The sequence below is a fragment of the Takifugu flavidus genome, chromosome 15 (assembly GCF_003711565.1).
Source record: "Takifugu flavidus isolate HTHZ2018 chromosome 15, ASM371156v2, whole genome shotgun sequence".
Lineage (NCBI taxonomy): Eukaryota > Metazoa > Chordata > Actinopteri > Tetraodontiformes > Tetraodontidae > Takifugu > Takifugu flavidus.
The window spans coordinates 1,455,858-1,481,743 of record NC_079534.1 but is presented as its reverse complement, the minus strand read 5'-3'; the positions used below and the strand labels follow the sequence as shown (position 1 = coordinate 1,481,743).

The following is a 25,886-nucleotide window of genomic DNA, read 5'->3' as shown; positions in this document are numbered from 1 at the left end:
GAATTAGCCTGCTGATCAATTGATCATGTCAAGGACAAATAGGTAAACAAACATATCCATTAGCCTCCCGCTCCACCTCCTCCCCACTGCAGGATCACCTGCATGTTTGCTCCGTGCACGCCAGAGATGAGAGGGTGATGCCCCCAGAATCAGTTTTAACAGGGGGGGGAAGGGGGGGGGGGGGGTTGCTTGAAGAAGCAAGTACTCCCTGCTGCCGCAGTGTAAACACACTGACGCACACAATCGCGTGTCCCACTGTGAGCGTCCTGCCCGGCTCGTTACACGGACAGTTGGGCCCAGCGAGGTTCCTTTCAGAGGGGACGGCGAGCAAAGGAGGAGGAGGAAGAGGAGAAAGGGGGGGAGGAAGAGGAGGAGGTGCCTCTGGGACCAGAAACAGGATGCAGGAAATACGTTAAAAGACCAGAGGACAGTGAACCGGAACAGTGCTGCTTCTCCCGCCACAAACACACGTGAAATGTGTGTGTAGCCATGATAGAAAGAGAAATCATCGTTACCATCGTTACGATTCAACCGTTATATTATCGCACGAGCAAAACACCTAATTATTACTTAAATAATTGATTTGGTAAAGTGTCGTTCAGCTCATCAAATCCCAATTTCTCTGGAAGACGCTCCAAGTTGCAGCCGGAACGTCGATATTCCATAAGCCAGTTCGCTCCGCTGCTCTTGATCAGTTCACAGTTGCTTGTTTCTCCAAACACTCAATCGCCACATCTTAATCAGAATCCAGCGGGGAGATTCTCCTCCAATCCCGAGTCTCAATTACGGTCGGGTAGTTAAAGTGACCATGAAATGAGTCCAGACGCCCGGCGGACGGCCGTTCTTGTCAATCCCGGACCGACCGAAGCTCGTCAGACGCTACTTCAGACTACAGGTTCAGGGTCTGACCAAGACTTTAAATTAATGTGAAATTCACTGTTTTTACCTCTAACAAAATTGTTATAGGTTTACATTAATGTTAGCATCTCCAGCGTGCTAGCGGATGTAGCTACGGATCGGCTGATGACTCGGGAACTTTCAGATCAATTTCCAGCAACCTTGTCTCCCTCACGGGTCAATTAGGTATCACTGGTGACCACTTTTACTCGGCACAGTGATGTCATGCAGTTTTCTAATGAGTATTTAGGAAAGTCTGCTCGGGCTCTGTGGTGACAGGAAAGGTCGAGGCGCGAGAAAAGTGTCAGCTCGAGCATCTCTGCCAGGAGTTATTTCATGCAGGCTGCCTGTTCAGCGAACAGAGAAAAAGCACCGGAATTTCCACGTCCAAACTGGGATAGGATATTACCCTTAGCTCTTAAGGGCAAGGACACATAAAGGAAAAAGGATCATATCCGAGCCTGGTCTGTCTCGCAGCGAGAATGCTCCACCACTGCTAAATAGGAACAAGTTAATACGATGCACATTCCACCAGAGATTTGCAAACGGAGCTTTTTTTTTTTTTTTTAACCGTCCCTGTGCCTGAATAAGCATCGTTTCACCTGCGTTTGTGGGTATAAATGGATATAATGCGCCACAGAAATGGGAACAAAGCGCAGAAACCTGCTAATGAGAAAACAGCAGGTTAATACAGGATGAAGCGGGAGAAAAAGACCCCCAAAAAAACAGGAAAGAGCTTTTTAAAGAGGACCATTTGTAAAACAAGGAGTTTAAAGCCAGATTATCGGGCAACAATAACACAATCCCTTATGTTCATTCCTGTAATACGCTGTGAGGAGGAGGATTTATACTTTATTGTGGTGGAATGCATCCAGGCTGCCGCTGCGTCTGCTCGCCTCTTTGGGAAGCATCTTCCTCCTCCTGAGGCCAGGTGTAATCCTCACACAGAGGAAACGCCGATGCCTTCAGCCAACTGCTGATCAGCCTTATAATGGCTCCAGTATTACCAGCGATACCACCAGAGGGAACATTTCTTCAATCCAGCAAAGCTTTCTGGGGCCAACTGGGTGGAGGGCGCCCGTGTTTGGGTTGGCCGTTGGATCCCCCCCCCCCCCCCGACTGCTTTGCTGGGGATGTGAGTCTGAGGTGGATCGCACTGGATTGTCCTAATCGCCTCTAATGGCTAAATTGTCCCAACTATTTGCTTCATTAACTCCGCGTTAGAGCTATTAAGAGGGGATCGGGGCAGAGGAGGGGCCGTTAATTGAGTTGTTAATGAAAGCGATGAGCTCCATCTTTTTCTTTTGACAAAGTTGCAGCAGGTGTCCCTCAAAGTTCAGACTAAACACGCGCTAAACCCGGCTCCAGGTTAGGCTCAGCCGAGCAGCAAAGACACTTCAGAAGAGGGGAAGGGATTCTGCCTTTGTTCTGGAGCCATTCCTCGAACTGGATCCAGGTCAAATCTGCTCAATACCCCCCCAGGTAAACAAGAGGGTTCGTATAAGAGGTGACAACGACACCTGACTCCAACAAGATTGGGAGGAGCTGTAATAAACTGGTGGAACTGAAATCTTGATTGGTAATAAGTGTCCACAGCAATATTGACCGTCCCTTTAAAAAAACAAATGAACCAAAAAAATCTGTGTCATTTTCAAGCAGAAATGCTGAGATGGATAAATAATTGGATTTAAATTAATTTGAAGGGAAGTGAAAGCCGGGGAAGGATGAGGGAACAGCCAACACACACACACACACACACACACACACACACACACACACACACACACACAGGTCTGACCCCTTCGGTCCCTGAACCAGAAGAACCAGGTTCTCCGTGCAGGTGAAGGCACACCAGCGTGACGTTGTGGGAGATTCTTCCTCCAATGACCTCTTGCTCTCACCCTCCTTTTCTTCCCTCATTTTCTCTCCTTCTCTGCAACTCTCTAGTTTTTCCCTCTCCTTTTTTTCTCAACACATTTGTGGATTAAGGCAGAGGAGCTTTTGTTTAGATAAAGCGAAGGATTATGGAGAGATTTGCCCCCATAAAGTTGTGGGCTTAATGGGCCTTTTATCCCTGCATGTCCCTAAAGCTGTGTTGCTTCTGGATTAGGACTATACAATGGGGGCCCTTGTGAAGAGGGATACGGGCCAAAGAGAGAGAGAGACAGAGGGAAGGCAAGTAAAAGAGCTGAGACAAGGGAGGAAAAGAGGACGAGAAGAAAAGAGAAGAGAGGATGGATGGAGAGAAAGAGAGAAAAGGAATTATACAGCTTTTAGAGGAAACTGACAGGTTAAAAACTTTTAGAGCGGGGATTTGCAGAGGAGATCCAAAGATCTTGTCACCACTAAAAAGGATTCTAGGGGGATTCAGAGGTGTGTTGCTGATAAACCGCAACCCTCCACAGGGACTCACTATCTTCTTCAGAAAATGTATTACATATATATGTATATATCTATATATAGATATGTGTGTGAGTGTGTGTGTGTGTGTGTGTGTGTGTGTGTGTGTGTGTGTGTGTGTGTGTGTGTGTGTGTGTGTGAAAACTGGGGAAATGCTGGTAATAGCGCGTCTAAGAGGTGGCTCCCGGCAAATTGCTTTGTTATTCGTGTCAAAAAAAAAAGGTCTCTTGCAAGAAGTCGATTTTAAACTACACATCAAAATGATTAATTGCTGAGGGAAACACCCTTGAATGGTGCCAGCGAAGCCGAGGTTTGCTGGACTCAATGTCTAATGTATTCATGAAGTTGCCTAAGCATCATTACGGGTATTAATTAGCTTTGAATAAATAAATAAATAAATAAATAAATAAATGAGAAAGAATCTTCGGTTTAAAACGTGAATACGAACGAGACAAAAAAAAGAGAAAGGGCGAGTTTAAAACGAAAAACTGCATTATGTCATTAAATTCATTTTAATTTGGTGTTTTGTCAGCTGTGGGTCATTGTTTGCACCCTGTTTTTAGTGGTGCAGGGTTGGCTACAAGGGTAAGTTTTTTTTTTTAAAGTTTAAGCCTTTCAGATGCGCTGGACAGATCTAGTCGCTCTAAGGAGCTTTAGGTGGAGAGGCGCTGAGAAAAAAACTCTTTCTCGCTTTAATTGCTTTAGCGACGGTCTTCACAAAGAGACAGTGGCCAGATTTACCTCCCGTTTACGTTCTTATTTCCATTGGTTCACAAGTTAATCCTCTTTCTTTCTCAGACCTCGGAGAAAAAGCGAGTTATGGAGCCTACACCGAGGCGACACAAGCAGAGCTGCGCACGACTTCTCCAGGGAAAGAATATATAGGAACATACAGGGGAAAAGTTTAAAATCAATACATTTAAAAATATTATTATTGTTAATAATAATGATAATAATTATTATTATGTATTTGTTTATTTCATTTATTAAGACAGGTCACCAAATATCGGTGTTGGTTCTAGAATTCTTTTTGTAATTTATTTGTATTATTTATGTTTTACACACTATCATTTGACATTGGAATGTTTCTAGTAAAGAATGCACTAAGAGGCATTATAGTATAGTTCCCAGACCATTTTCCCTAAATTAAAAAAAGGATTGAATATCTTTGCGCCAAAAATGTGCTTTCACGTGAATATTCTCGATTCAATTTGTCTCCTGTTCCAAATATGTTCAGAGTGAGAAACACGGACATAGATAAAACTGCGTTAGAGGCCAAACACTTTCCCAAAGAATTCCCCAACAAAATATGCAAGCTTTACATTAAAAGGCTACTTTGCGCTGCCCTTAATTCCCTACCTAAACGGTTTTGCTCCGGGAGAAGAAATCTTCTCTAAAAACCCTTCAAGAAGAGAAGGGCATTATTGCCCTAATCCTCTTACCCGCAGTCATTTTAAGACAGGGGGTTTGGGAGGCTGAGATGGCGTCTTGTCTTCCCTATCCCATCCCAAATCCATCCAGGCCGGGAGAGAGTCTAAAGGCAGTGCCCTGGCATCTATTAGCCATCTCTCTGAAGTCTCAGAGGGGGGAAAAGAAAAGAAAAAAGAGAAGCAAAGCAAACAATCTAAAGGTTTGTTGCTTTGCCTCACAGAAACTGAGGCAATAATCCATGTGAATGCAAATAAGCAGTTCAAGGAGACGAAAACGCTAACATTCCTTTTTTATTGTTTAAAATTTGCCAAAATGGATTCGTTTATACTGTTGTGTGGCTCGCCATTAAATCAATTGTGGAAGAGAACGATAAAACTAAATGTTTCAGCAATGACTGCTGGTGAAACCGCAGTTTTAAAGTGAACATTTTCATGTTTATCAATCGCTCCCGAGCGGCGGGTTCATGTCCGTGATTGACAGCGCAAACAACCAATGGCGAGCCAACACCACCACCGCGAGGCTCTCCTTAAATCCCACCACGGGGCTCTCGCGCACCAGCAGATGGCGGATGCCTCGTGGAGAATCCGCACGAGAGGAAGAGCAGGTGAAGCGCGAGCGAGCGGACTTGACGCGAGGACTTTTACGCACCGAGAGCGGGACGGAACGAGGACATTTAAAAATAAACAGTGACGAATTTATTCATAAATTGATAAACACGACGATCAAAACGAAGAGACCAACTTGAAGCGGCTCGGATTGCCCGTCGGGGTGGTGCGTAAAGTTACGGAAACTCCAGCTGTCTGCACAACAGGTAAAAACACTTTTTTAAAACACCCAACTGTCTGATTTTGTATTGTCTCTGTTGATCCTGTTTATTTTTTATCTTGTACGGGAACTTTAAAGGAGGTTCTGTCAGAAAGGCCGTGTATTTTAAAATAATTGCATGCTAATATATGTTGAGAAAATGTACCCACCTTATTGACTTTGTTTTATTATCTTAACTTACAGTTTGCCACAGAGCTGGACGACAAATTCACTACGTTCATTTTGTTTATTTTCAAAACATTTAATTTTTGCTATATTAAGATGTTTTTTTTAGCTTATTTATAACCACATTCTACACAGAAAATCGCTTTAAATATGTGCACAAAATTTACATTATTTTAGAAATATCTCCGGTATTTCATCGCGTTTTACGTATATTTTTGGCCACAAAAAAAACAAAAACAAACCAAATTACCGTCCCACCGTCACGAAGATTCCCAAATCCGTAACTTTCCCAACAGGAGCTGAGAGAATCAAACGTCGCTGACAGTTAAAACCGTGACACAGCAAAGAGCAGATTGTCGCGTCGACCCCTGCCCCTGGGGGCTGTTAGCAAATGACATTTTTCCTAATTTAGTCGGATCAAAGAGTTGCACTGTACATGCCAATTTACATAATGACGGTTTGATAATCGAAGCATTGTGCGGGTGTGCCAGGAGGGCCCGATGCCTGGAGCAGAGAGGGGCTTATGAATGACAATAACTGCACCCACCGACTCAGTGATGAGCTATTGTGTTGGATTTGATATGGACAGGCGGGGACGGCCTTTAACCAGACGCGCTGTGGTAAATACAAGAAGTTGGTAAAGCCACCAAAAGGCAGGCGTGAAGGTTGCAAAGCATGGCGACTGTGGACATTTCAACTTTAACCAGGTTTTCCTGCACAAACAGGATTTTGCCAAAGTCCAAACCTGGATCCCGCCACGGACGGGGATGTCATTAAGAAATTCTTTATTTGACACTTTGCAATTAAGAAATCAGTCGTCGTTCTTGGACGATTATTTTTTTTAAAAAAAAGTGCTAAAAAACGCACGGAACAAGTGCTAATGCGCGCACACGCGGGAGCTCCGAGGCAGAATCCCACTGTACGTCCGTCCGTGTCAGACAGATGATAAATGGAGGGCCTCGCAGTCGAAACCTATTTGCACTTCCATTAGACGGGGAGCCAAATGGGGATCAACATGCATATTTCTACCCGTGGAGAAGCCATACATCTCAGCCAAAACGTTGCCCCGGGGCGATGGGATAAGAGGCCGCCAGGGAGGAGAAGGGGGAGCGGGGCCCATTCAGCTCAAATACTTGGGGGAGTAAAGTAAATGTTTAGCGAAGCACCTTCTGTCCCGACGAATTAAAGTATTCCCTGCTGCCCTCTGATCACATTCATCAGCCACGGTCACTTAATGGGCTGGGAACGCGCGCCACACGCGCAGAAAGAGAGAATTCGACTTGTTAAAACTTCTCGCGACTGTTGAAACGCATTGGTTACATCAATCATTGTTCTGCACAGGAACAATTAAATGGAAAATAAAATGTTTACTCTAAATGCAGTTTTCATTCGTGGTCAGAGGGTGAATGAGAAAGTAGCCGCCTCCTGCCACTTTTACCTGTCAGGCAGCGAAAAGATTTATATCTTTTCCCTGTGGTCTCTCAAGTTCTAATAACTGTTTGGGCCTCCGAGATATTCCCCCCTGTCAGCCTCTCCAGTATTAATACATATCTAATCGTGTCCTGGAGCGTTTCATCTATTATAATCTCCATCGTCAAGAAGAGTTCAGGAAATTGCTGCCCAGAGAAAAACTCTAATTTTTCTTGAAGAAAATCTTTCCGCACCTGTCAACTTTCTCGGCACTTATGTTAATTTGCCCATAAATAACACATTTTTATAAATATATATATAAAATAACGATAAACGTTCAAGTTACTAAATTGCGAGGAAATATATCTGAATCTCTGCCTGGTAAAATATAATCCTTATATTCATTGGAAGTTGTTGTTTTTTTGCCACCGAGAGCCGGAACAAATCTCCTTATTTCATTTTCCAACACATTTCATCTGCGCCCTGATCGGGTAAAGCAACGTTTTCAGGGGGGATTTGGCTTCCGCGGGATCAGAAAGCATGTGAATAAATTCATGAATGAGGCATCCGTCACGGTTCATTACGGGAATGAGTGATAATTACCCAAATCAAAAGCCTTTTGTATAATTAATGGCTTGCACAGGGCGCTAATTGGATGTTAATGGATAACACACGTTAGCGCGCGCGTTCACCTCCGCCGGGGAGCCGCTGCTGAAGGCGCAGCGTCCGTCCCCGACCTTCCTCCTGACGATGAGCGGCTCTCTCTGCAGGTGGCGGCCTCTCACCATGCAGCACTACGGGGTGAACGGCTACTCTCTGCACGCCATGAACTCGCTCAGCGCCATGTACAACCTGCACCAGCAGGCCGCGCAACAGGCGCAGCACGCGCCCGACTACCGGCCCTCCGTGCACGCGCTCACCCTGGCCGAGAGGCTGGCTGGTAATTGAGAACACACGCACGCACGCACGCACGCACGCAGGTATGCGAAGGCGGTAAAATAAACTTGGCCCGTGTGCGTTTCCTTCTTTTCCAACGGCTGCGCATTCCAAGACATCATCCTGGAGGCTCGGTACGGCTCCCAGCACCGCAAGCAGCGCCGCAGCCGCACGGCCTTCACCGCGCAGCAGCTGGAGGCGCTGGAGAAGACCTTCCAGAAGACCCACTATCCAGATGTGGTGATGAGGGAGCGGCTGGCCATGTGCACCAACCTGCCCGAGGCCAGAGTGCAGGTAAATACCAAAATATCCACGCGCGTTTGGAGCTGGAACCTTTTCGTTTCCTCCTCCATTATTTGTGTTTAAGTCCCGGTATTTGTAATGTGTGAATATTTGGGTCCTAAATGAACGCTCAAAATCTCTAAATGGAATAAAAATATTCTAAATATTAAAAGAAAAAAAATCCTTGACATGGAAACTTTAATGAAAATGATCTGTGCGAACAGATTCATGTCAAATTTAAAGTGGACTTAAATAAAGACTCATCGTTTCACACATTTTGTTTATAATGTGTAGAATGTTTAATGGCGTGCTTTGTTTCACCTCAGGTCTGGTTCAAAAACCGCAGGGCCAAATTCCGCAAGAAGCAGCGCAGCCTCCAGAAGGAGCAGCTTCAGAAGCAGAAGGAGGCGCCGGGGGAAGGAGGGAGCGAGAAGGAGGACGCGCCTCCCTCCACGACCATCATCCCTGACGGTCAGCTGCCTCCTTCAGCCTCTTCCTCGCCCCTGGAGCCGGAGGGGTCGGTGGTCCGCCCTGTTCCCCTGGACATGGACTTGAACGTCACCTCGGCGGAACACTCCGGCAGCGAGTCGGCGACGGAGGACAACACGGACAGGGAGGAGGAGAGTAAAAGTCAAGCAGAGGAGCTGAAGTGCGAAAGAGCAGCGACTCCCGAGGACGTTTCCCCAGCGTGCAAAAGACTGAGTCCCAAAGCAGGTCAGAGGCGCTCGTATATGACTTTCACCTCCCTCCTCAGTCCCCGTCAGCATCACCTCTAACAGCACTTTTCTCTCCCCCATCAGATTCCCCCCTGGTGTCTCCATCTGTGACCCCCTCCTCCTCCTCCAGCAGTGGCCTGGCCGGCAGCGCTCCTCTCTCCCAGAGCCACTCTTACTCCTCTTCTCCTCTCAGCCTCTTCCGTCTGCAGGAGCAGTTCCGCCAGCACATGGCTGCCACCAACAACTTGGTGCACTACCCGGCCTTTGACCTCACCGGCCCGTCCTCGCTCCCGTACCTGGGAATGAATGTCAACATGCCGCCGGCGCCGCTGGGCTCGCTGCCCTGCCAGTCCTACTACCAGTCGCTGTCCCATCACGCCCAGCAGGTGTGGAGCAGCCCACTGCTGCAGGCGTCGGCCACAGGCGGCCTCCCCAGCCACAACAATAAGACCACCAGCATCGAGAACCTGCGTCTGAGGGCCAAGCAGCACGCCGCCTCACTGGGACTGGACACAATGTCTAACTGAGCCCGAATGCTCGGCCGGCACGTCGTTCCATCCTTCTGCCCGACTGTCATCGTTCTTTAGGGAGCATACGGCCGACCACCTGCAGCCGGGACGTGCAGCAGCCAAGCAGTGGACCTATAGAACCGACCGCTCGCTCCAGTCTGGCTCCTCTCCACTCAAGAATCACTGAAAAAAAATGCAAACAATGTTTACCAGGGCAATGTGAATAAACGGAGGCACTTTCAGAGGATTTCCACTAACGGGGGCGTCGCTCCTTCCCCAGGACCAGATTTTAATTAAACTGAGCCGTTATGTACATAGCATGTACTACATAAGTGGCACATAAATAAAAATAAACTTCAAGCCATGTTGTCCTCAACAGCATAATTAAAAGCGACTAATTTACCAGTTTAATGGCCAGTAATGCCACCTTGCACGGACGCCTGGATTCATAATGACAAAATGATTTCAGTGAATAAATTTGCAAAGATTTAATTACATATTGCCCTGGGCTGAGGGAGCTGGGGCAAACGCAATTACTAACACGCGCACCACTTAAGCCCGCTTTTATAGATTCTCAAGCCCTGTGCACGGAAAACGGCCAATTAAGGCAGCGACATCGCTTCACCATCTCGGCTGAATACGGAAGGAAATGACAAACAAGAATCATTTATATTTGCGCTGTTCTCTTGAGGAAACATGAGACTGATTGTTAGCACTTGATGAGGAGAACGACACACATCCCCGATGCTTTCGGTTTCCACGCGTTCTGGAGGCGACGAAAAAGAATGCACATTATTTTAATATGTAAAATACAAAAAAAAAAAGTCTATCTATTAATGTTTACTGGTGAGGTCGGTGTAAAGTTATTATGTTGTATCACTGATAATGGACTTTAGCTGTCAGATTGTATTTGCTGAGCCCACCAGCAGCCATGTCGCCCCCCCCCCCCCGCGCTCCTCCTGTGGTTGAATTTCTCCTGTAAACCTTCACCTTTTTCTTCTGGAAATGAAGCAACTGCACAAAAAATCCCCCTCCAATATCAAAGGAAGTGAAAACATGTCCGACCCGTGTCCTCTGTGTGGTACTGTCTGCCCCTGTCACCCCCTCCCTTCCTCCCCAGACCATCACTGTCAGACGTGGTCCAGTGGTAGATAGATTCCTAACGGTGGCGGAGGTGGCGAGGCGTCAAGCGTGGCCTCTCCTCTCCTCTCCTCTCCTCCGCCGCGACGATGTAGACTTAAATTAGTGTTGTTGTAAAATGACTGCAAATAAAAAAAAAACGTTGCTTGGAGATGTTTACAACAAGGACTGTTTCTGTCTGTGCTTCGCTGGTTCGGCTCGGGTTCGGAAACAGCCTGAAAATTTCAACGTATATGAATGAAAACGATGTAAATAATCCCTGTTTGAGAGGCTGTAAAAGAGAGAAAAGAGCAACATCATCTGGGGGGGGGGGGGGGAAGCCTCGTGGAGATATGAGCGATCCCCAATGAATAAGCAGGCCATTATCCTGAAGAATGACGGCCCGGGGCGGTGATTATGCCGCTATTAAATTTTTAACAGCATGGTTTATCAAAAGCGCTGACCCCCCACCGACACTGCCCCGTACCCAGACACTCGCCGCTACCTCCTCCAAAATCTGCCCTTGCTCTTCCCAAAGCTGACGTTCCAGGTTGCTTAAGTGCTGCTGCCTGACACAACTCTGCAGAGGACGATTGGACCGGTCCATTTCAGCCCCTGTGTGTGTGTGTGTGTGTGTGTGTGTGTGTGTGTAGTATGTGTGTAAATTACAACTCTGGAAGTTAAGAATGACCAACACCTAAAAATCAGATATTACATGATGATGTCATCAGATTAGCAGCCTTCATGTAAAACCTCACCTGAACCATAGCTAATAGACCGCCTGTGTGAGTGTGTGTGTGCGTGTGTGTGTCCTCAGCCAAGGGCGTCCTGTTCCAGTGACTGATATGACTGGTGCATATATGCAGCAGAGGTGAATATCCTTATTATCCAGAGTCTGAATCTGCAGGTACACGCTGGCGTTTCCTCCCATGGGGCCATCTGGACCAGAAAACACAGCACAAGACTCTTGTTCCAAATGTTCTCTTAACACCCATCCCCCAAACACACACGCACACACACACACACACACACACACGTGCACACATGCCAGGGGCGCTGGACAAGCATTGCTAGATTGTGCTGCTGCAGGGTCAAGTGTGCTGAGCCCGTCATGCTGGATCAGGTGGGTAAAAAACACCCAAAAATCAAACCCCAGCGAATGAGCCATGCTGAAAATCTCAAAATGATTTAAGAAGGTTTTAATGTTTACATATGCGTGCTCAACAAACTACGGGCATTCAATTCCAATCTTCCGCCAGGTCCTGTTACCTTAAAAATGAAAGCAGCTCAGACAAAGTAAAAAACATCTTCAAACTGCACCGAAATGCGGCAAAGTTTCCTGTCAGAACTGATCAGCTCGTTCCAACGGCGTCTGAAAATCAGCCGATAAGTCGTTGTTGAGCTGCGAGGACGTGAATGCAACACAGGAAAAACCCGAGTGAAGCTTTTAAAAGGTATTTGGGGGAAAAAAGAAAGACCCATTGCCCCCCGTCCCAAAGACACACACACACACACACACACACACACACACACACACACACACACAGCACCTCGGAGCAAGCCCCCCACACAAAAATCACAGTGTACCATTCAATCAGTGCTTTTCTCTCCCTCCTCGCCATGGTTCCCTTAAAGGTTTTAACCATGGCGAGAATGAAAAGTGCCAGCGTTGGGAACCTCGGCCCATTCAGGAGGTGACAGGGTCTGCCAGAATATGATCCTAATCCTGTTTCCACCATTCTTTTAGCCCACTGGCACTGCCATTCCGCTGCATATTCTCTGAGCTGTCAGGCCCAGGAAAATCCCTCTAATAGCACATTGCCCAGATACACATCAAAGTCCTCCTGGAAACCAGCAGAATGAATTCAAGGTAGTGGGAAACCCAAGTAGAACCAGGCCCACAGCTGCGTACATACACGGAACACGTAAGCCCCAACAATCATGGCAGAACTCATTTCTTCCCCCCACCCCCGATTTTTGACTGAAATAATCGATGCGGGAGGAGGAGGCCAGATGTGACAGACAACAGGTGGCTAAACTGTGTTTCCTGGGCCGCCCTCCTTCAGTTCCACTTTATCTGCCATTCTCTCCTTGTCCTCTTTTTTTCTTAAAGGCTCTGACTGCCATCTCAACCCTCGCCGGCTAATCTCCTTAAGAAGAAGAAAACCTCCATTCTCTCTCCTCTTAATCTGGCCACAGCGCCCAACTTTCCGATGCTTCGCCCACAGATTCAGAGTCCTTTGGGGACTTTTGGCCTGATATCGACATCAGGTGAGGCCCAAAATCAAGACGGAGCGATGTCAAATTAGGCAATACTTCTATTTCTCATGAAAAACAAGCCCCATTATGTGTAATATGGATCACGTTCTCACACAAATGTGACAGATTGAACAATCTGCTGGGCCAATCAATAAAAGCATGCGATAATTAATACCTCTATTGATTAATTTAGTATTTGAGTGTTCTTGTTGGTTCTGATCCACAACAGTCTGGAGGCAAATGCACATTAATTCAACCTTAAACCTATTAAAGAGGATTAGGGCCACTGGAGTGAGGGGTGAAATTCATGAGGTCTCCGAATGTTGAGGCATGACAACAAATGATGAGTATACAGTTAAAGTTCTGTAGAGGGAGTGGGGAAACATTTTTAGTGATTAAAAAAGCAGGTCAGAACTAATTTGGGGCATCATTAGGCTATTTCTGCAGTCAAATATACACTGACTCTTCCAACATCGCCCCTTCAAGCACACGATGACAAAAGGAATCACTATAGGAAGGTAAATGGACCAGCAGACGTTAAATTCCCCCCGTCAGCCAAAAATGACGTGATGCTGTTAAATAAAAGGGATGCCTAAAAAAAGGTAAACGCTATAACATCATATCAGCAGGAGACATGTTCTTTCCTGGGCAGGGGTCTTGCTCGGCTCAGACTAAACATTGAATCAGCAACAAAGACCCCCAACGGTGAAATCCTCCTTCCCACTGCCAACTGGGATGCATCTGGCTTTTATTCTGGGGGGGGGGGGGGGGGGGCATCGAGACGGCACCGCAGGAACTGCAGCCCCGCTTTAACTACACCTGTCCTCTTTTCCTTCCGCTACCCTCGCACCCCCTGAAGCTCAGCCCTTCCCTGAGGTGAGAAATGCCGCCCCGTGGCCCCAGGAAGCGCCGCGCTCCCCTCCGCTGGCGGCGCCGCGGCCTCTTAAACGCTCATTTGCAAAATAAAGAACCATAAATTGCATCTGAAAACAGAGTGAAAACGGCCATGTAGTTAAATCCACAAGATCCATCTTTGTAATACACAGCACATTTCTCCCCAGCGCGTCGGCTTACACAGAGGGACACAAACGCACAGCGGCTCATTGACTAAATCAATAATGAAGCAGGCGGCCAGCGGAGTCTATAAACAGGCAGAATAGAGAGTAACTCATCTCTAACAGTCTGCCGTCTCCTGAGTGTTAAAACATGTAAATTTATGTAAGAGCCCATAGGAAACACATATTTACAATACGTTTAGGTAATCACAAGATGTGCGGAGACGCGTCCGGGGCCCCGGAGACGAAAGCAGTCAGTACAAAAATAGTTTTTATGTGTCATTAATTCCCTCTGCATTCCCAGATACATCCCCCTTTTACCGCAGTAATACAGTAATCACTCACAATCGCACAGGAAATTATCTGCACTCATCTGTGGAATAAAAAAGCGCAGGGGCAAAACAGGCGTCCCATTTTAGCTCTCTGCTGCCTCTTTAATGTTCATCTGGGAGCCGCATGGCTGCCGTCCGTCCCTGCACAGGGATGAGAGTCAGCTCCCGCAGCCGGAGCAGCTTAATGACGATGGGACGTGGATGGTGGACTCGTTAGGCACAGGCGCCGGCACCTTTTTTCACGCTACATTGAGCAGCCAGGACAACATAAAGGGTCATGTGCGGCGTTATGGAAAACAGAGGCGACTCTCTGCTTATATTAGCTTGTGATAAGGGGAAACAGTTCACCTCTGACTGATGTCAATGCAAAACAGAGTCAATCCTGGCTATAATAATGAACATTTTACTGATTCTGATGTGAGACAAATAACACAGGTCATTATCTGCCCGTCCATTACTCCCTCCTTCTGCAGACTCCACATATCAGGTTATTAGACAAAACCATCGAACCTGATGAAAAACAAGACAAACCCCATTTTCACTGGAGAGATAAAGGAATCAGGTACGTCTGATGCAAATGTGTATATCCCTAATGTCATTCCAAAACATTAAATATTCATCTCCGGCTGTCTGAAAAAGTGCAGGAGAGCTAAAGTTCCTTGAGTGTGTCCTCTCGAGGCCAAAAAGCTGAGAGGAGGCCTTTACATCAGGCTTCTGCTACCTCCTACAGGCCGAGGATATAATTACACTTTACACAGACCAGAGGCGATTTAGTCTGTTTTTTTTAAAGTCATGGGAAAGGATATTAATTTAAGAATTTAATTCGACATGTGTCCCTTTTCTATATTAACTGCATTTAAAATTTCTTTTAAATAAAAATTTGTCATTTTGAGTACCTAAGTTCAGATCTAGGTTCATAAGGTCAAGGCTGCATCAGCCAGCAACTGTACTCCCAAATATTCCCAACTTACCGCTGTAAAACTCTTTATTTCCATATAAATCTGAAGGGTGTGAGTGTGAATTTAAAATGCACCAGCTGTCAACGTCCATTTAAATGTCCACCAGGTTTTATGCGAAGCCATCCGGCAGCCTACGTTAGCCTCCTCAGCTTGCACAGGAAGATGGGACCAAAGTTAGCAGCTAAGTGCGGGACGACCATCTCCCCCAGGTGGAGGTCACGGGCAAAGTGAAAGGTGTTCCTAAACATGTGTGTGAGGGGTCGCAGGTCAACAACCTGAATGTAGGTGTGATTGGGACCAGGGTGAAGAAAAAGAGAAGAGGATGGTCAAATGAATTATGATCAAATGATCATCAGAGGATTAAAAGAAATTATGAATACTATTAATGTATCTGTTTTTAGGATTTATTTTTAATAAAAGGTCAAAAATGTAACTGCTTTTGCTCGTGCATTCAACAGCAAACTAGTGATATATAGTTAAACTGGGAATCTGACTGACCTCAAGCTGGATGCCGTGGTTCTCCTGGGCCCAGGCAATGGCCTGTTCCACCACACCTGCGTTCTGGTTTTGCGAGAGTGTGCAGGTGGAATACACAATCTCCCCACCTGGACAAGCTGCTTCAATGGCTGCCCTGCAGGGTGGATGAGGTTAACTCGACATCTTCGTCTAAAATAATTGCAAGCACAGAAACAGGTTTGAGACTAAATCTTACTGCAGCAGCTGGAGCTGGAGCTGTGGCAGTCGTCGTCTCTCACCAGTCCTGATTTTACTGAATATGTTGTTGTCATCCTCCAACACTGAGTGTCTGTCTGTGGTGCAGGGGACGTCAACCAGGACCTGAACACAGAAGAAGAAGAAGTAGTGAGGTGGTCCTCGGAAAAATGCTTCACAATCTCTGTAGGAAAACAATGATCAAGCTTACTCGGTCAAACGTGTTCCGCTCAATTTCACCCCACTTGGTGCCGTCGAGCGTGGAGATACGAATTTTCTCATTAGTTAAATGCTGCTTAGGAACGTAGCTGCGTAGGACTTTCCTCAGGCGCGATGTTCGAGACACGGAAGAGTCATTCACGCACAAAAAACCTTTTAAAAAAATGCAAAAATGAAGGTTTAGCTACAACAGAGCTCTCGTGGGCTTCAGGATGAATGTCGAAAACAGAGTTATCCAAGGATATCCAACGATCCAAGGAAAGGTCTTCTTACCTATAGAATAGGTCTGAAGTAAAGCCAAGGTCTTGCCTCCTGGAGCTGCACAAAGGTCCAAAACACTGTGGCCTTCTTGGACGTTCAATGCAAGACAAGGGAGCACAGACGCGGCATCCATCAGGTAGTAACCCAAGAAGCCACCCTGGTCTGGTCTTCACAGAAAAAAATCATGGAAAAAATATTTAGAATTTTTTGTAACCACAAAGGCTTACAAAAAGCACTGTTCTACCAACACTGTGTTACAAGATTTGAATCAAACAGCTAAACAAAACCCACGAGATAAAAATCAAACTAAGCTCACCTTGCAGGTTTAAATCTCGAGATGTCCCCTCTTGGAAACACAAAGCACCTAATATTAGGGCTAAGCTGTAGAGCAGAGAGCTGCTGATAAACAGCGTCCCCATCTGCAGGGTCAGACGGCTGGACTGGAGAAAAAAGTAGAGCTAATTATTCATAGACAGTGGCTGTACTTCATACAAATTACATGTTTCAGCGAGAAAAGGCAGTTTTGGCCATTTCTTTTAGCAATTCGTAATTATACTGTGTCTACTTAACAATGTTTGTGTTATTGTGTTACCATAGGTAAGTTATTTTGTGTTACAAATCCCTAAATACTGAAGACAATACCACCTAATCTAACAATATATTACTATGATTAGCGATCAATGCCTCTCATAAAAAATAGCTCTGATGTAGAAACATGAGGCGCGCGCCCACCTTCTGTTTCTATGTTACTGATGAAATCTCTGCATCCCTGAGCTTCAAGGTCTTCCAGAAGAGCATCTTGTGAGAAATTATTAAACAAGGCTCCGTACTTCCTCTCTGACAGCAGAGCACATCGGACGGATGGCCACATCTGGCCCAGCTGGGCGCTGTATGTGGCATCAAAGTGCTGAAGGGCGAGGTTGGTGGGAGGATGCTTGGGACGTGTGGCAGCCTTTCCAAAAAGAAATAAACTGTTTACCAACTTTAAATTATCTCAAGAACATATAAAATTATTTAGAACACTGGGTTTTTCCTAAAAAAAAAAGAGAGAACGATTTAGTAATTAAAAGCTTATTGTGTATCATTCAAAAATATTTTGACACTCGCAAATTATTATGATTATTCTAATCCGATTTGACTCTTACTGCAGTCACAACTTACCCATTTTTCTTTCACCCGGTGTCGTTTTGGCGTTAAACATCTTAAATCTTTAAGTTTTCTCAGTAGAAGTCTGGTGTCCGTGAACAGCGCCATCACGGCGTGCAACAGATAATCGGGTTCGTCTTCGCGCATTCAACCCACACTAAGGTTCCGCAGGCGTAGACTGAATAGAAGGCGGGGCTTACATCCAACATAACATGATTGGCTTAAAGGAAAGTCACATTTCCCTGTCAACCAATAGTAAATTACATCCGGTTTAACATAATCGCCGTTTCCTGCGTGTGACCGACCTTACGCCCTCAGCGTTTCGGCTTTTTAGCTAGGACAGTTGTCCTCTGTCGGGAGTTTTGGTGGATTTAAACGCAGAAATCATGGTTTTCGAGAAGAATATGCTCACATACGGCGATCCCGACGACGAGGTACTGAGAAGTTGATATTTATTTTTGTTTTGATAACTTATCTTGGGGCAGTAGCAGTATTGCTACACACCTTCGTGTGGTCTCTCCACCAAGAGTCAATAATGTCACCAAACTTGAGTGATCTTAACAAAATGTTAGAGGTTTTAAGAGATACATTGACCCGTGAAATGTCATTCTTTTATTTTTGTTCAAACTATTTAAGTATGAGAAATAACTTTTATAATGTACATTTATTTATTACTGATCAGGAGGAGGATGTCCCTGAAGAGGAAGAGGAGGAGGAGGAAGAGGAAGACCTGGTGGTAAGTCCATAGATCTGACAAATATCCACACTTATCTTGGTTCCAGCAAAGAACTTGCTTGACATGGCACATTTTTGGGCTCAGGCAGTTATAATTGTCTTATAAATGTGTATAAAGATTCCATTACAATTCAATGATAAAATATTCACTTGAAGCTTTACAACACACAAAAAAATTAAGCACTGACATACATTTGCATGAAGCATCATTAGATATGATATTAAAAAGCATTGTGCTGCACTAATAGCTGTAAGCCATTATTAAAGAGAATTCTGCATTAGCCATTTCTCATTTTTTAGCTTTGCAATTAAGGCTCTAGTAAGTGTTCTGAGATGTTCTTGGTGGATTTTTGTTGACACACTGGTACAATTTCACCATTTTCAGGAATATGTCACATTTGTTTTGCAGGACCCTCTAGAAACAATCAGAGCAAAATGCGAGGAGTCTGAACACTGCGTACACACAAAGGAGCGTCTGGAGCTGTGCGAAGCCCGCGTCAGCTCGAGATCCAACACAGAGGAGGATTGCACAGAAGAGCTGTTTGACTTCCTGCACGCACGAGACCACTGTGTAAGTGTTCAGAAGTGAAGAAAGCATGTGCCCTGGTCTTTTTGATGCTGATGCTAACGGTGTCATTCTTTTTTTGTCCTTGCAGGTAGCACACAAGCTGTTTCATAACGTGAAATGATCTGCCCATCCAACCGCAATTGCAGCTGTAAAATCATGGCAACTGCTGGAAATGAACAAATCAGAGCAGTTGTGACCCTCCTGTGTATTACTGTAAATGTTTTTCATAGGTTCTGCCCCTCCATGTGTGCATTCAGCAAATGATCAGGTGGTGTAATTGTTAGGTAACAAATGTACACTAAATGGATGTAAAGTTTTCAGATGCTTATGCTGTCATTTCAGATGCACTTACATTGTAATTTATCCCAGGTTAAGTCATGGATGAAAAACAATAAAGGCTATTTTTGATTCCACTGTTTTGAAAATGCATTATAAGTTTTTCTCTATTGTGATGCAAGATGTACATCTGAGGTTGAAGCGGAGGTGGTTCTTAAAGTCCGCTAACTTCTTGGCTGTTTTCTCAAGCTCTCGCACCAAACAAAGGGTATCTTTCCCAAAATGTGATGCAAGATGTTTTTCTCTGCTGCTTTAAAAGCATTTGTGATTCACAATTACCCTGCAAAACATTGTCCCTGGATTGTGTGACTCACCCAGACAGATGGAATGTCACTGTTTATTCTAGTTTAGTTATTCAAGGTTCTTCTAAATTTAAAAATGTAAACTAGTTCACAATAACTCAATCTAAAGCACGCTTAATAAAAACTGACTGGATTACAGAGTAAAATTTAGATTGTGAATTAAAAGTGAATTTGTATTAAATTAATACAACACAACTGGTAGAAGCTAACTAAAACTTTATTTGAATCCACAATAAATTATAGCACAAAAATAGGCTCTTAAAAAAGGTAAAATGGCCATAAGGGGGCAGTGTGGCGGCGCCGTTGTGAGGTCAACCGTTAGTCCATGGCTGCCGTCTCTTAAAACCTCATTCTTCCAAAAGAAATAACACGATTACGCGCACAAAAGTCATGCACACAATGCATAATATTAGATGAGACTGATGAATTCAGCAATAGTTTTCTTTGTTGTGAACAAAGTCATCCATGGAAACCTGGAGCAAGACAGAGGTGAGACTAGTGAGGACTTTTCCAGGGATTTTCAGCAGCTATTTTGAGCTCGACCCTCACCTGCATGAGCAGCCTCTCCTTCCTCAGTTTCTTACAGAAAGCAAGAACATCTGGATCCGCCCTGACCACCTGGGGGTCAAAGTCCATGACCCGCAGGCCCTCCAAACTCCGAGCCCGAGACAGAGCCACGTATGCTTGGCCGCTCTCAAACACACGTGCCAGTGAGATTTCAACACAATCCAGAGTCATTCCCTGTAAATGAGCAGGAATAAAGACATTTTGAATCATTTTGCCACAGACCACATAACAGATGGCTTCAATTCCAGTTTATTCTCAACTTGTCAACACATTCAAAGTGGAAAAAAAAAGATTTCCTGCGTGTATCATATATATTCAACTGTATTAAACATGAACATGTAAAACAGGTTTATATAGTTTTTACAGGACTGCAGCCCGAGGAGGATGAATTCTTATTTAAAGTCACAGAACAGTTCAAATTTAACTGGTACATTATTCCTAAAACAAAAAACTGAGAAGAAATTTAAGTGAGCCTTGAAATCAAAGTACCGGTATGCAACTTATCCATGAAGATGAATCCAGCTGATGGTGCTTAAAAGCACAATAGAGAAAGAAGATTTCGAAAGTGTCTTTGCTATTGGGATGATCTGAAAAGGAGTTATTTTAGGTCTTTTGTTGATGGAGGTTAGTGACCAGTGAATGCATCATTTGTCAGGCTCTGCTGTGAGTGCTGAAGACACTTCATCATCATCATCATCATCATCATCATCATCAAATTGCCAGAACATGTCTTTAGCATTTAGACAAAAGCAGCGCTGTGGCTGATGGGAACGCATGACTTCGCCCATCTACAAACCTGGACTCAGACAGCGTCTGAGCTTCAAGGCCGACTCGAATTAACTATTAGTTACAACCCAACACAGGAGAAACCCCCTCCTCCAGCGCTCTGCAGGAGGCATTCTGATCGGACCTGTACTGACCTGGCTCTTGTGGATGGAGATGGCCCAGGCCAGCTTGAGCGGCAGCTGCTGCCGACTCAGGTGGATCCCACCGCCGGATTTAAACACCCAGCGTTCCGGCTTCAGCACTTCTGTGACACCGCACAGGAAGCGCACACGTGGGAGCCCTGAAGATGCAGGAAGTGAGTCAGAAAATATCTATGCGGCGATGTCAAGGTGCCATTAGATACTCTGGAACCGTTTTTATGAGCTGTGACGTTAACATCAAAGTCTTCTCCATTTGAATTAAAGATAAGTGCAGTTCAGTGGAAGAAATGTCAAAGTATTCCTTTTGTGCAACTGATTTGTGTCCGACCATTTTTTCCAGACTCGAACGCCACCACGACTCCACGTGCTCCGTTCACCAGGCCCCGAGTGATGTCCAGGTTCTTTGTCAGCATGACCTTGAGATGATTGGAACGTCAGTACTCGTGATCCAATGCGTCCGATCACGTGGGCATCTTAAGAGGAGACACATAAGGTACCTGAGCTCCCACTTTGAGCTGGATAATTCTCCCCACGGGGGAGTGAGCATCAATAGTCTTCACCAGAACCGGGTCGCTGTCCAAAGCCTCAAAAACACGGACTGATCCTAAAGGAGAGGAGGCCAATTCAGTTCGTTGTCCCCTAACTGAGACCACAGAAGCTATAACATTAATAACTGACCACCAAATAAAGCTTTTGTGTGTCTCAACTGGAGCCAATTCAATAAACACCTGAAAATACCAAAATCGCACCTGGAAGCTGCTTCAGTTTGTTCTCATTTGTGAGCTCCACGTCATCCTTGTGCGTGCACAACCGCGTGGCTAAAATGCCGTCTCTCTCAATCTGGTGATAGGCGCTTTTTAGCAGCTTGGTGGTGACTTCCTCCGTCACCCTTGAAGGTGTTGAGAGGCAACGGTGAGTGTATATTGGGGGATATAATTGCCTGTTTTTTTGGCTTTTTTTCTTACCTGCCCACCCTCACCGCCTGCAGGAGGGAGATAAACGATCGGTCGGTTTGCCTCCGCACTTCTGTTAACTCCATGTTGACCTGGATGACCTTCCGCCAACTCCTGGCCTGAGGCAGCACAGGCACAAAATGCACTTTTACATGAAGTCAGCAGCAAACAATCTGCAGCTTACAGACATCACGGGCACACGGATGCGTGTTCGAACACTCTGGTCCAGGGTGGGCTGACCTGGAAACAGAAGCTGGCCTTTTCCTTTCCCTTGGAGACGGGAGGCAGCTGGAGGAAGTCCCCACAAACGATCAGCTGGATGCCCCCAAACGGCTGAGGAGATCTCCTCACTGACCTGTAACAAGAGGGGCTGAAATGCTTGGATCCTTCCTGACACTCAACTTCCTGTCATATCACTCATATCATTCATGCAGGCTTCACTCAAAAGTTTCATTTCCAGTTGTGTCACCTGGCGACGGCCTCCAGCTTGTCGAAGAACTGAGCCTCGACCATGGAGATCTCGTCGATGATCAGGTGCCGGCAGCTCGTCCAGTGCTGCAGCACCCCCGGCCTCTGGGCCAGCTCGATGCACTGCTCCACAGGGGCAGAGCCCGAGCCGATCCCTGGGAAGAGGACACGTGGACGCAATGTGAACAAACTGAGGGACAGAGGCTACAGACCATGAATGAACAACACGTGTGTCAACGCCAAAAGCACAGCTTCTGTATATTAAGATTTAATTTAAAAAAAAACAATGCGACCCCAGAGACATGTCTAAAACATCCCACTCACACGCGCTCAAAATTCTTGATTATATTAAATATACATTAAAAGAGAAACAGACATCGCTCAAGAAAGGCTGCAGATTTTAGCAGTTGTGCTAAAAATAACAAGAACTCATGAAAACTGAAGGGCTTAATTAGCTTCTGCAACACAGCCACATTTCACAGGGAGAGAAAATTAACAATGTTGACGTCTGCATCTCCCCGTGACGAGCCTGTGTTTTTATAATCCCTTTGAGGATTGCTTAAAGAAGCACCCGCTGGCTGACCTGCAAAGCTGTGTAACGTGGTCCCTCCGATGTGGCACGCAGCCACCCCCGTGCTGGCGGTGGCAAAGGTGCTCTTTGGGGGGAGCGAACCCATGATTCTCTTCAGCAGGAAGGACTTTCCTGTGCCTGAAAGAGATATTTAAATCAACACCAGTTCGTTGAACATAAGTGTAACAGGAAATAAAAGTAGAATAAATGGTGAGAATTAAAAGCAAAGGCAAATACAAGCGTGCATGAACGTGCCTGCACTTCCTGTGAAGAAAACATTCCTGCCAGTCAGCACAGCGCTGAGGACGGCGGCCTGCTCTTGACTTAATTTTCGAGAGGGCAGGGACAGGATTGGTCTCTTATTGGGGTTGGCCTTTACCTGGAGCAGCACACACAAGTTGAGGGATTTAACACTGGGGTTGTGCACACATTTTGAAGGTTTTCAGATACTCACAGGGCTGAAGCTGGCGTCACTGCGTGACCTTTTGACCTGCTGACTCCTTCCTGCCACAGCAGTCGTGTTGGTCCGGTCCCTGAGCCCCAGGGGAGCTGCTTGACCTCGCAGCTCATTGGCCTTCTGGATGTCCTTCTGCTGGAGGGGGCTGATGGCCATAAAGCTGCGGGGCAGAGAGGCTTTCAGCTTCTCCCTCTTGGTCAGTGGCTTCCCAGCCCGCCAGGCCTGGTGTTTGATGCTCAGAGTCGTCAAGAAGAGGCTGAGCTGGTCTGGAGGACAGTTGGAAAGCAGCACCTGGATGTTCTCTGGGACCAGTTTGACGGTGCACTTCCCATCTTTGGCGAACTTGGTGAACAGTTTAAACTCCTGCAGGCGGTAGCTTTGCGGGACTTTCCCGTCGTGAACCCGGAGGATGATCTCCTGGGACTCATTCCGGCCGAGGATGACGGAGGCTTTGCGGATGAGCTGCCTGCGAGTGGCCTGACCGGAGCCGTTAAGTTGCTCCAGTGTCACACAGCACTGTAGCTGTGCACCATCTTCCCCGGAGAACATAGCCGCTACAAAACAAAAATCTCAATATCTCATATCTCCCTTTATTTTAAAGTGCTGGTCTTTTAATCCTCCTTTCGCGAGCGTCTGCGAACCAGGAAAAACGCCGAAATTTCAAATCGTCAATGCGTGAAACCAGCCAATGGGAGCACGACGCTTCCGGCCAATCAGGTGGAGGATATTTAATACATCAACCAATGAAACGGGGAAGGGGCGTGTCCACAACCGCAACGGCCAATCGTTGACGTAACTTGTGATGACGTCGCAATGACGCCGACTGCACATGGCTCAGGATGAGTGAAGAGATGAGAAAAGATGTTTTTGATGAGAAGACGAGACTGGCTGATGGTTTTGATCACAAAAATAGTACTACTGCTACTACTACTGCTACTACTACTGCTACTACTACTACTACTACTACTACTACTACTACTACTACTACCACTACTGCTACTACTACTACTACTACTACTACTACTGCTACTACTACTACTGCTGCTACTACTACTACTACTACTAATAATAATAATAATATACAACTAGACAACTAAAGTTCCTGCCTATTTTAGTTGGTACCTCACAAGTTCTTTATGTAATGTCGCTACAAAACCCATAATGTAACGTTTACAGATGTCCTGTTTTTAAATGTGGATTAAATTCTGACATTTGTTTCTTTTTTCCATCCAGGAAGCTGATCAAAGCCAACCACGTCTATCGAGAGGCTCAGGAGAATCCTGAAGACTTTCCTCGACTGCATGGTGCCTTCATGTTCACATTGAGTAACCAGATTATTATCACGCTGCTAAATCATCAGAACTATTTGACCCCAAAACACGACACGAGTCCCCCTTTTGGTCAGTCAGATGATAGACGTTCTAGGATTTGATTTTACTAATTTACTCCTTCTTGATTGACTTTTTACATCAGGCATCTCCTACACCCCGGACTCCCCGGAGCGTTCCACGATGTGCTCTGCTGATGGTGTGTACAGGTGCTCACAGAGCATGGAAAAAGGAGATAAACCAGTTGATTGTTCAATGAGTCTTTCACTCGTTTAACTCTAAATCTTGATCTTGTGACAAAGGTTAATTGGAAGGTGTTACTTCCTGCATCAGTGGAGGCACAAATCTCTACCATTGCTGCAGCTTTATGACTAATCTAATATTTATTTATTTATTTATTGCACACTACTTCCTGCACACATTCAACAGTAACGCAGAAAACAGCCTCCTTGAATCAGTGTGTTGAAGAGCATCCATTCATCCATTCCTGGGCAACAAAATCAGTCAGAATTATTTTGTTTGCTGGCTCTTTGTTAGCTTTGCTATTCTGTGACACCCCCCCCCACCTCCCACCCCCCTTCACAGTACGCAGCTAATGAATGACTGTGGTCTTTATGCAGCCTTAAAGAAACAGGCCACCACTGAAAGGATAAAAAAAAAACAAGCATACATAAACATAAAAAGCATCTCATTTTAAAGCAAGCACGCAAAAATTGAAAATTGGACAAAATCAGATGTTTCCAGTAAACATTGACTATGCAGAATGGCCACAGTTGTTCTTATTTTAACCCATTAAAGTCAGGTATTAGCTGGAGCAGCTGCCTGTGTGCACTCCATCATGGCGCCATCATTACATATTAGTGTTAAAACAATTCTGTTAGAGATGATTGATGAAGAGGACAGAACACCCTTATTATGAAAAGCCACACGTCCTTCGTCAGAACATTTGAATTGTAACCTGAAATGGTTTCCTCCCACTACTTTTCCATCATGAGGGCTTGAAGATGGCTGTGCATGTTTGATCAGGAGAGAGCATCATTTAT

At 45.6% G+C, this 25,886-nt stretch overlaps 4 protein-coding genes across 4 annotated transcripts; 2 read left to right on the top strand and 2 right to left on the bottom strand.

The window, feature by feature from the left end:
* Nucleotides 1-5,276: 5,276 nt before the first annotated feature.
* On the top strand, nt 5,277-9,931 carry dmbx1a (diencephalon/mesencephalon homeobox 1a). The gene is made up of 5 exons (XM_057056713.1): nt 5,277-5,539; nt 7,899-8,068; nt 8,180-8,358; nt 8,673-9,060; nt 9,147-9,931. The coding sequence occupies exons 2-5, from the start codon at nt 7,915-7,917 to the stop codon at nt 9,587-9,589; spliced, it is 1,164 nt and encodes a 387-aa protein (XP_056912693.1). The 5' UTR covers nt 5,277-5,539; nt 7,899-7,914; the 3' UTR covers nt 9,590-9,931.
* A 4,327-nt stretch (nt 9,932-14,258) lies between these two features.
* Nucleotides 14,259-17,800, bottom strand: nsun4 (NOP2/Sun RNA methyltransferase 4). The gene is made up of 8 exons (XM_057056712.1): nt 17,648-17,800; nt 17,219-17,438; nt 16,803-16,926; nt 16,499-16,653; nt 16,218-16,378; nt 16,008-16,132; nt 15,794-15,926; nt 14,259-15,570 (listed from the first exon to the last, which is right to left on the bottom strand). Exons 1-8 carry the CDS (start codon nt 17,777-17,779, stop codon nt 15,427-15,429), a joined length of 1,194 nt encoding a protein of 397 aa, XP_056912692.1. The 5' UTR covers nt 17,780-17,800; the 3' UTR covers nt 14,259-15,426.
* An 87-nt stretch (nt 17,801-17,887) lies between these two features.
* On the top strand, nt 17,888-19,348 carry LOC130538800 (cytochrome b-c1 complex subunit 6, mitochondrial-like). Its single transcript, XM_057056714.1, has 4 exons — nt 17,888-18,066; nt 18,315-18,368; nt 18,777-18,938; nt 19,024-19,348. Exons 1-4 carry the CDS (start codon nt 18,019-18,021, stop codon nt 19,054-19,056), a joined length of 297 nt encoding a protein of 98 aa, XP_056912694.1. The 5' UTR covers nt 17,888-18,018; the 3' UTR covers nt 19,057-19,348.
* Nucleotides 19,349-19,772: 424 nt separating this feature from the next.
* Nucleotides 19,773-24,381, bottom strand: pif1 (PIF1 5'-to-3' DNA helicase homolog (S. cerevisiae)). Its single transcript, XM_057056711.1, has 12 exons — nt 23,513-24,381; nt 23,314-23,437; nt 23,071-23,196; nt 22,489-22,642; nt 22,260-22,374; nt 22,032-22,138; nt 21,816-21,955; nt 21,564-21,670; nt 21,395-21,482; nt 21,061-21,206; nt 20,123-20,314; nt 19,773-20,046 (listed from the first exon to the last, which is right to left on the bottom strand). The coding sequence occupies exons 1-12, from the start codon at nt 24,062-24,064 to the stop codon at nt 20,002-20,004; spliced, it is 1,896 nt and encodes a 631-aa protein (XP_056912691.1). The 5' UTR covers nt 24,065-24,381; the 3' UTR covers nt 19,773-20,001.
* Between the last annotated feature and the right edge of the window lie 1,505 nt (nt 24,382-25,886).

Bases quoted from the DNA above. Each gene is read 5' to 3' on its own strand.
- dmbx1a (XM_057056713.1), top strand. From the start codon at position 7,915: ATGCAGCACTACGGGGTGAACGGCTACTCTCTGCACGCCATGAACTCG. The intron at 8,069-8,179 runs GTAATTGAGAAC...GCGCATTCCAAG, and splicing joins CCTGGCCGAGAGGCTGGCTG to ACATCATCCTGGAGGCTCGG. The intron at 9,061-9,146 runs GTCAGAGGCGCT...CTCCCCCATCAG, and splicing joins AAGACTGAGTCCCAAAGCAG to ATTCCCCCCTGGTGTCTCCA.
- nsun4 (XM_057056712.1), bottom strand. From the start codon at position 17,779: ATGCGCGAAGACGAACCCGATTATCTGTTGCACGCCGTGATGGCGCTG. The intron at 16,654-16,802 runs GTGAGCTTAGTT...TTTTCTGTGAAG, and splicing joins TCGAGATTTAAACCTGCAAG to ACCAGACCAGGGTGGCTTCT. The intron at 16,379-16,498 runs GTAAGAAGACCT...TTTTTTTAAAAG, and splicing joins ACTTCAGACCTATTCTATAG to GTTTTTTGTGCGTGAATGAC.
- LOC130538800 (XM_057056714.1), top strand. From the start codon at position 18,019: ATGGTTTTCGAGAAGAATATGCTCACATACGGCGATCCCGACGACGAG. The intron at 18,067-18,314 runs GTACTGAGAAGT...ATTACTGATCAG, and splicing joins ACGGCGATCCCGACGACGAG to GAGGAGGATGTCCCTGAAGA. The intron at 18,369-18,776 runs GTAAGTCCATAG...TTTGTTTTGCAG, and splicing joins AGGAAGAGGAAGACCTGGTG to GACCCTCTAGAAACAATCAG.
- pif1 (XM_057056711.1), bottom strand. From the start codon at position 24,064: ATGTTCTCCGGGGAAGATGGTGCACAGCTACAGTGCTGTGTGACACTG. The intron at 21,483-21,563 runs GTACCTTATGTG...AATCATCTCAAG, and splicing joins AGCTCAAAGTGGGAGCTCAG to GTCATGCTGACAAAGAACCT. The intron at 21,207-21,394 runs GTCGGACACAAA...CTGCATCTTCAG, and splicing joins GTTCGAGTCTGGAAAAAATG to GGCTCCCACGTGTGCGCTTC.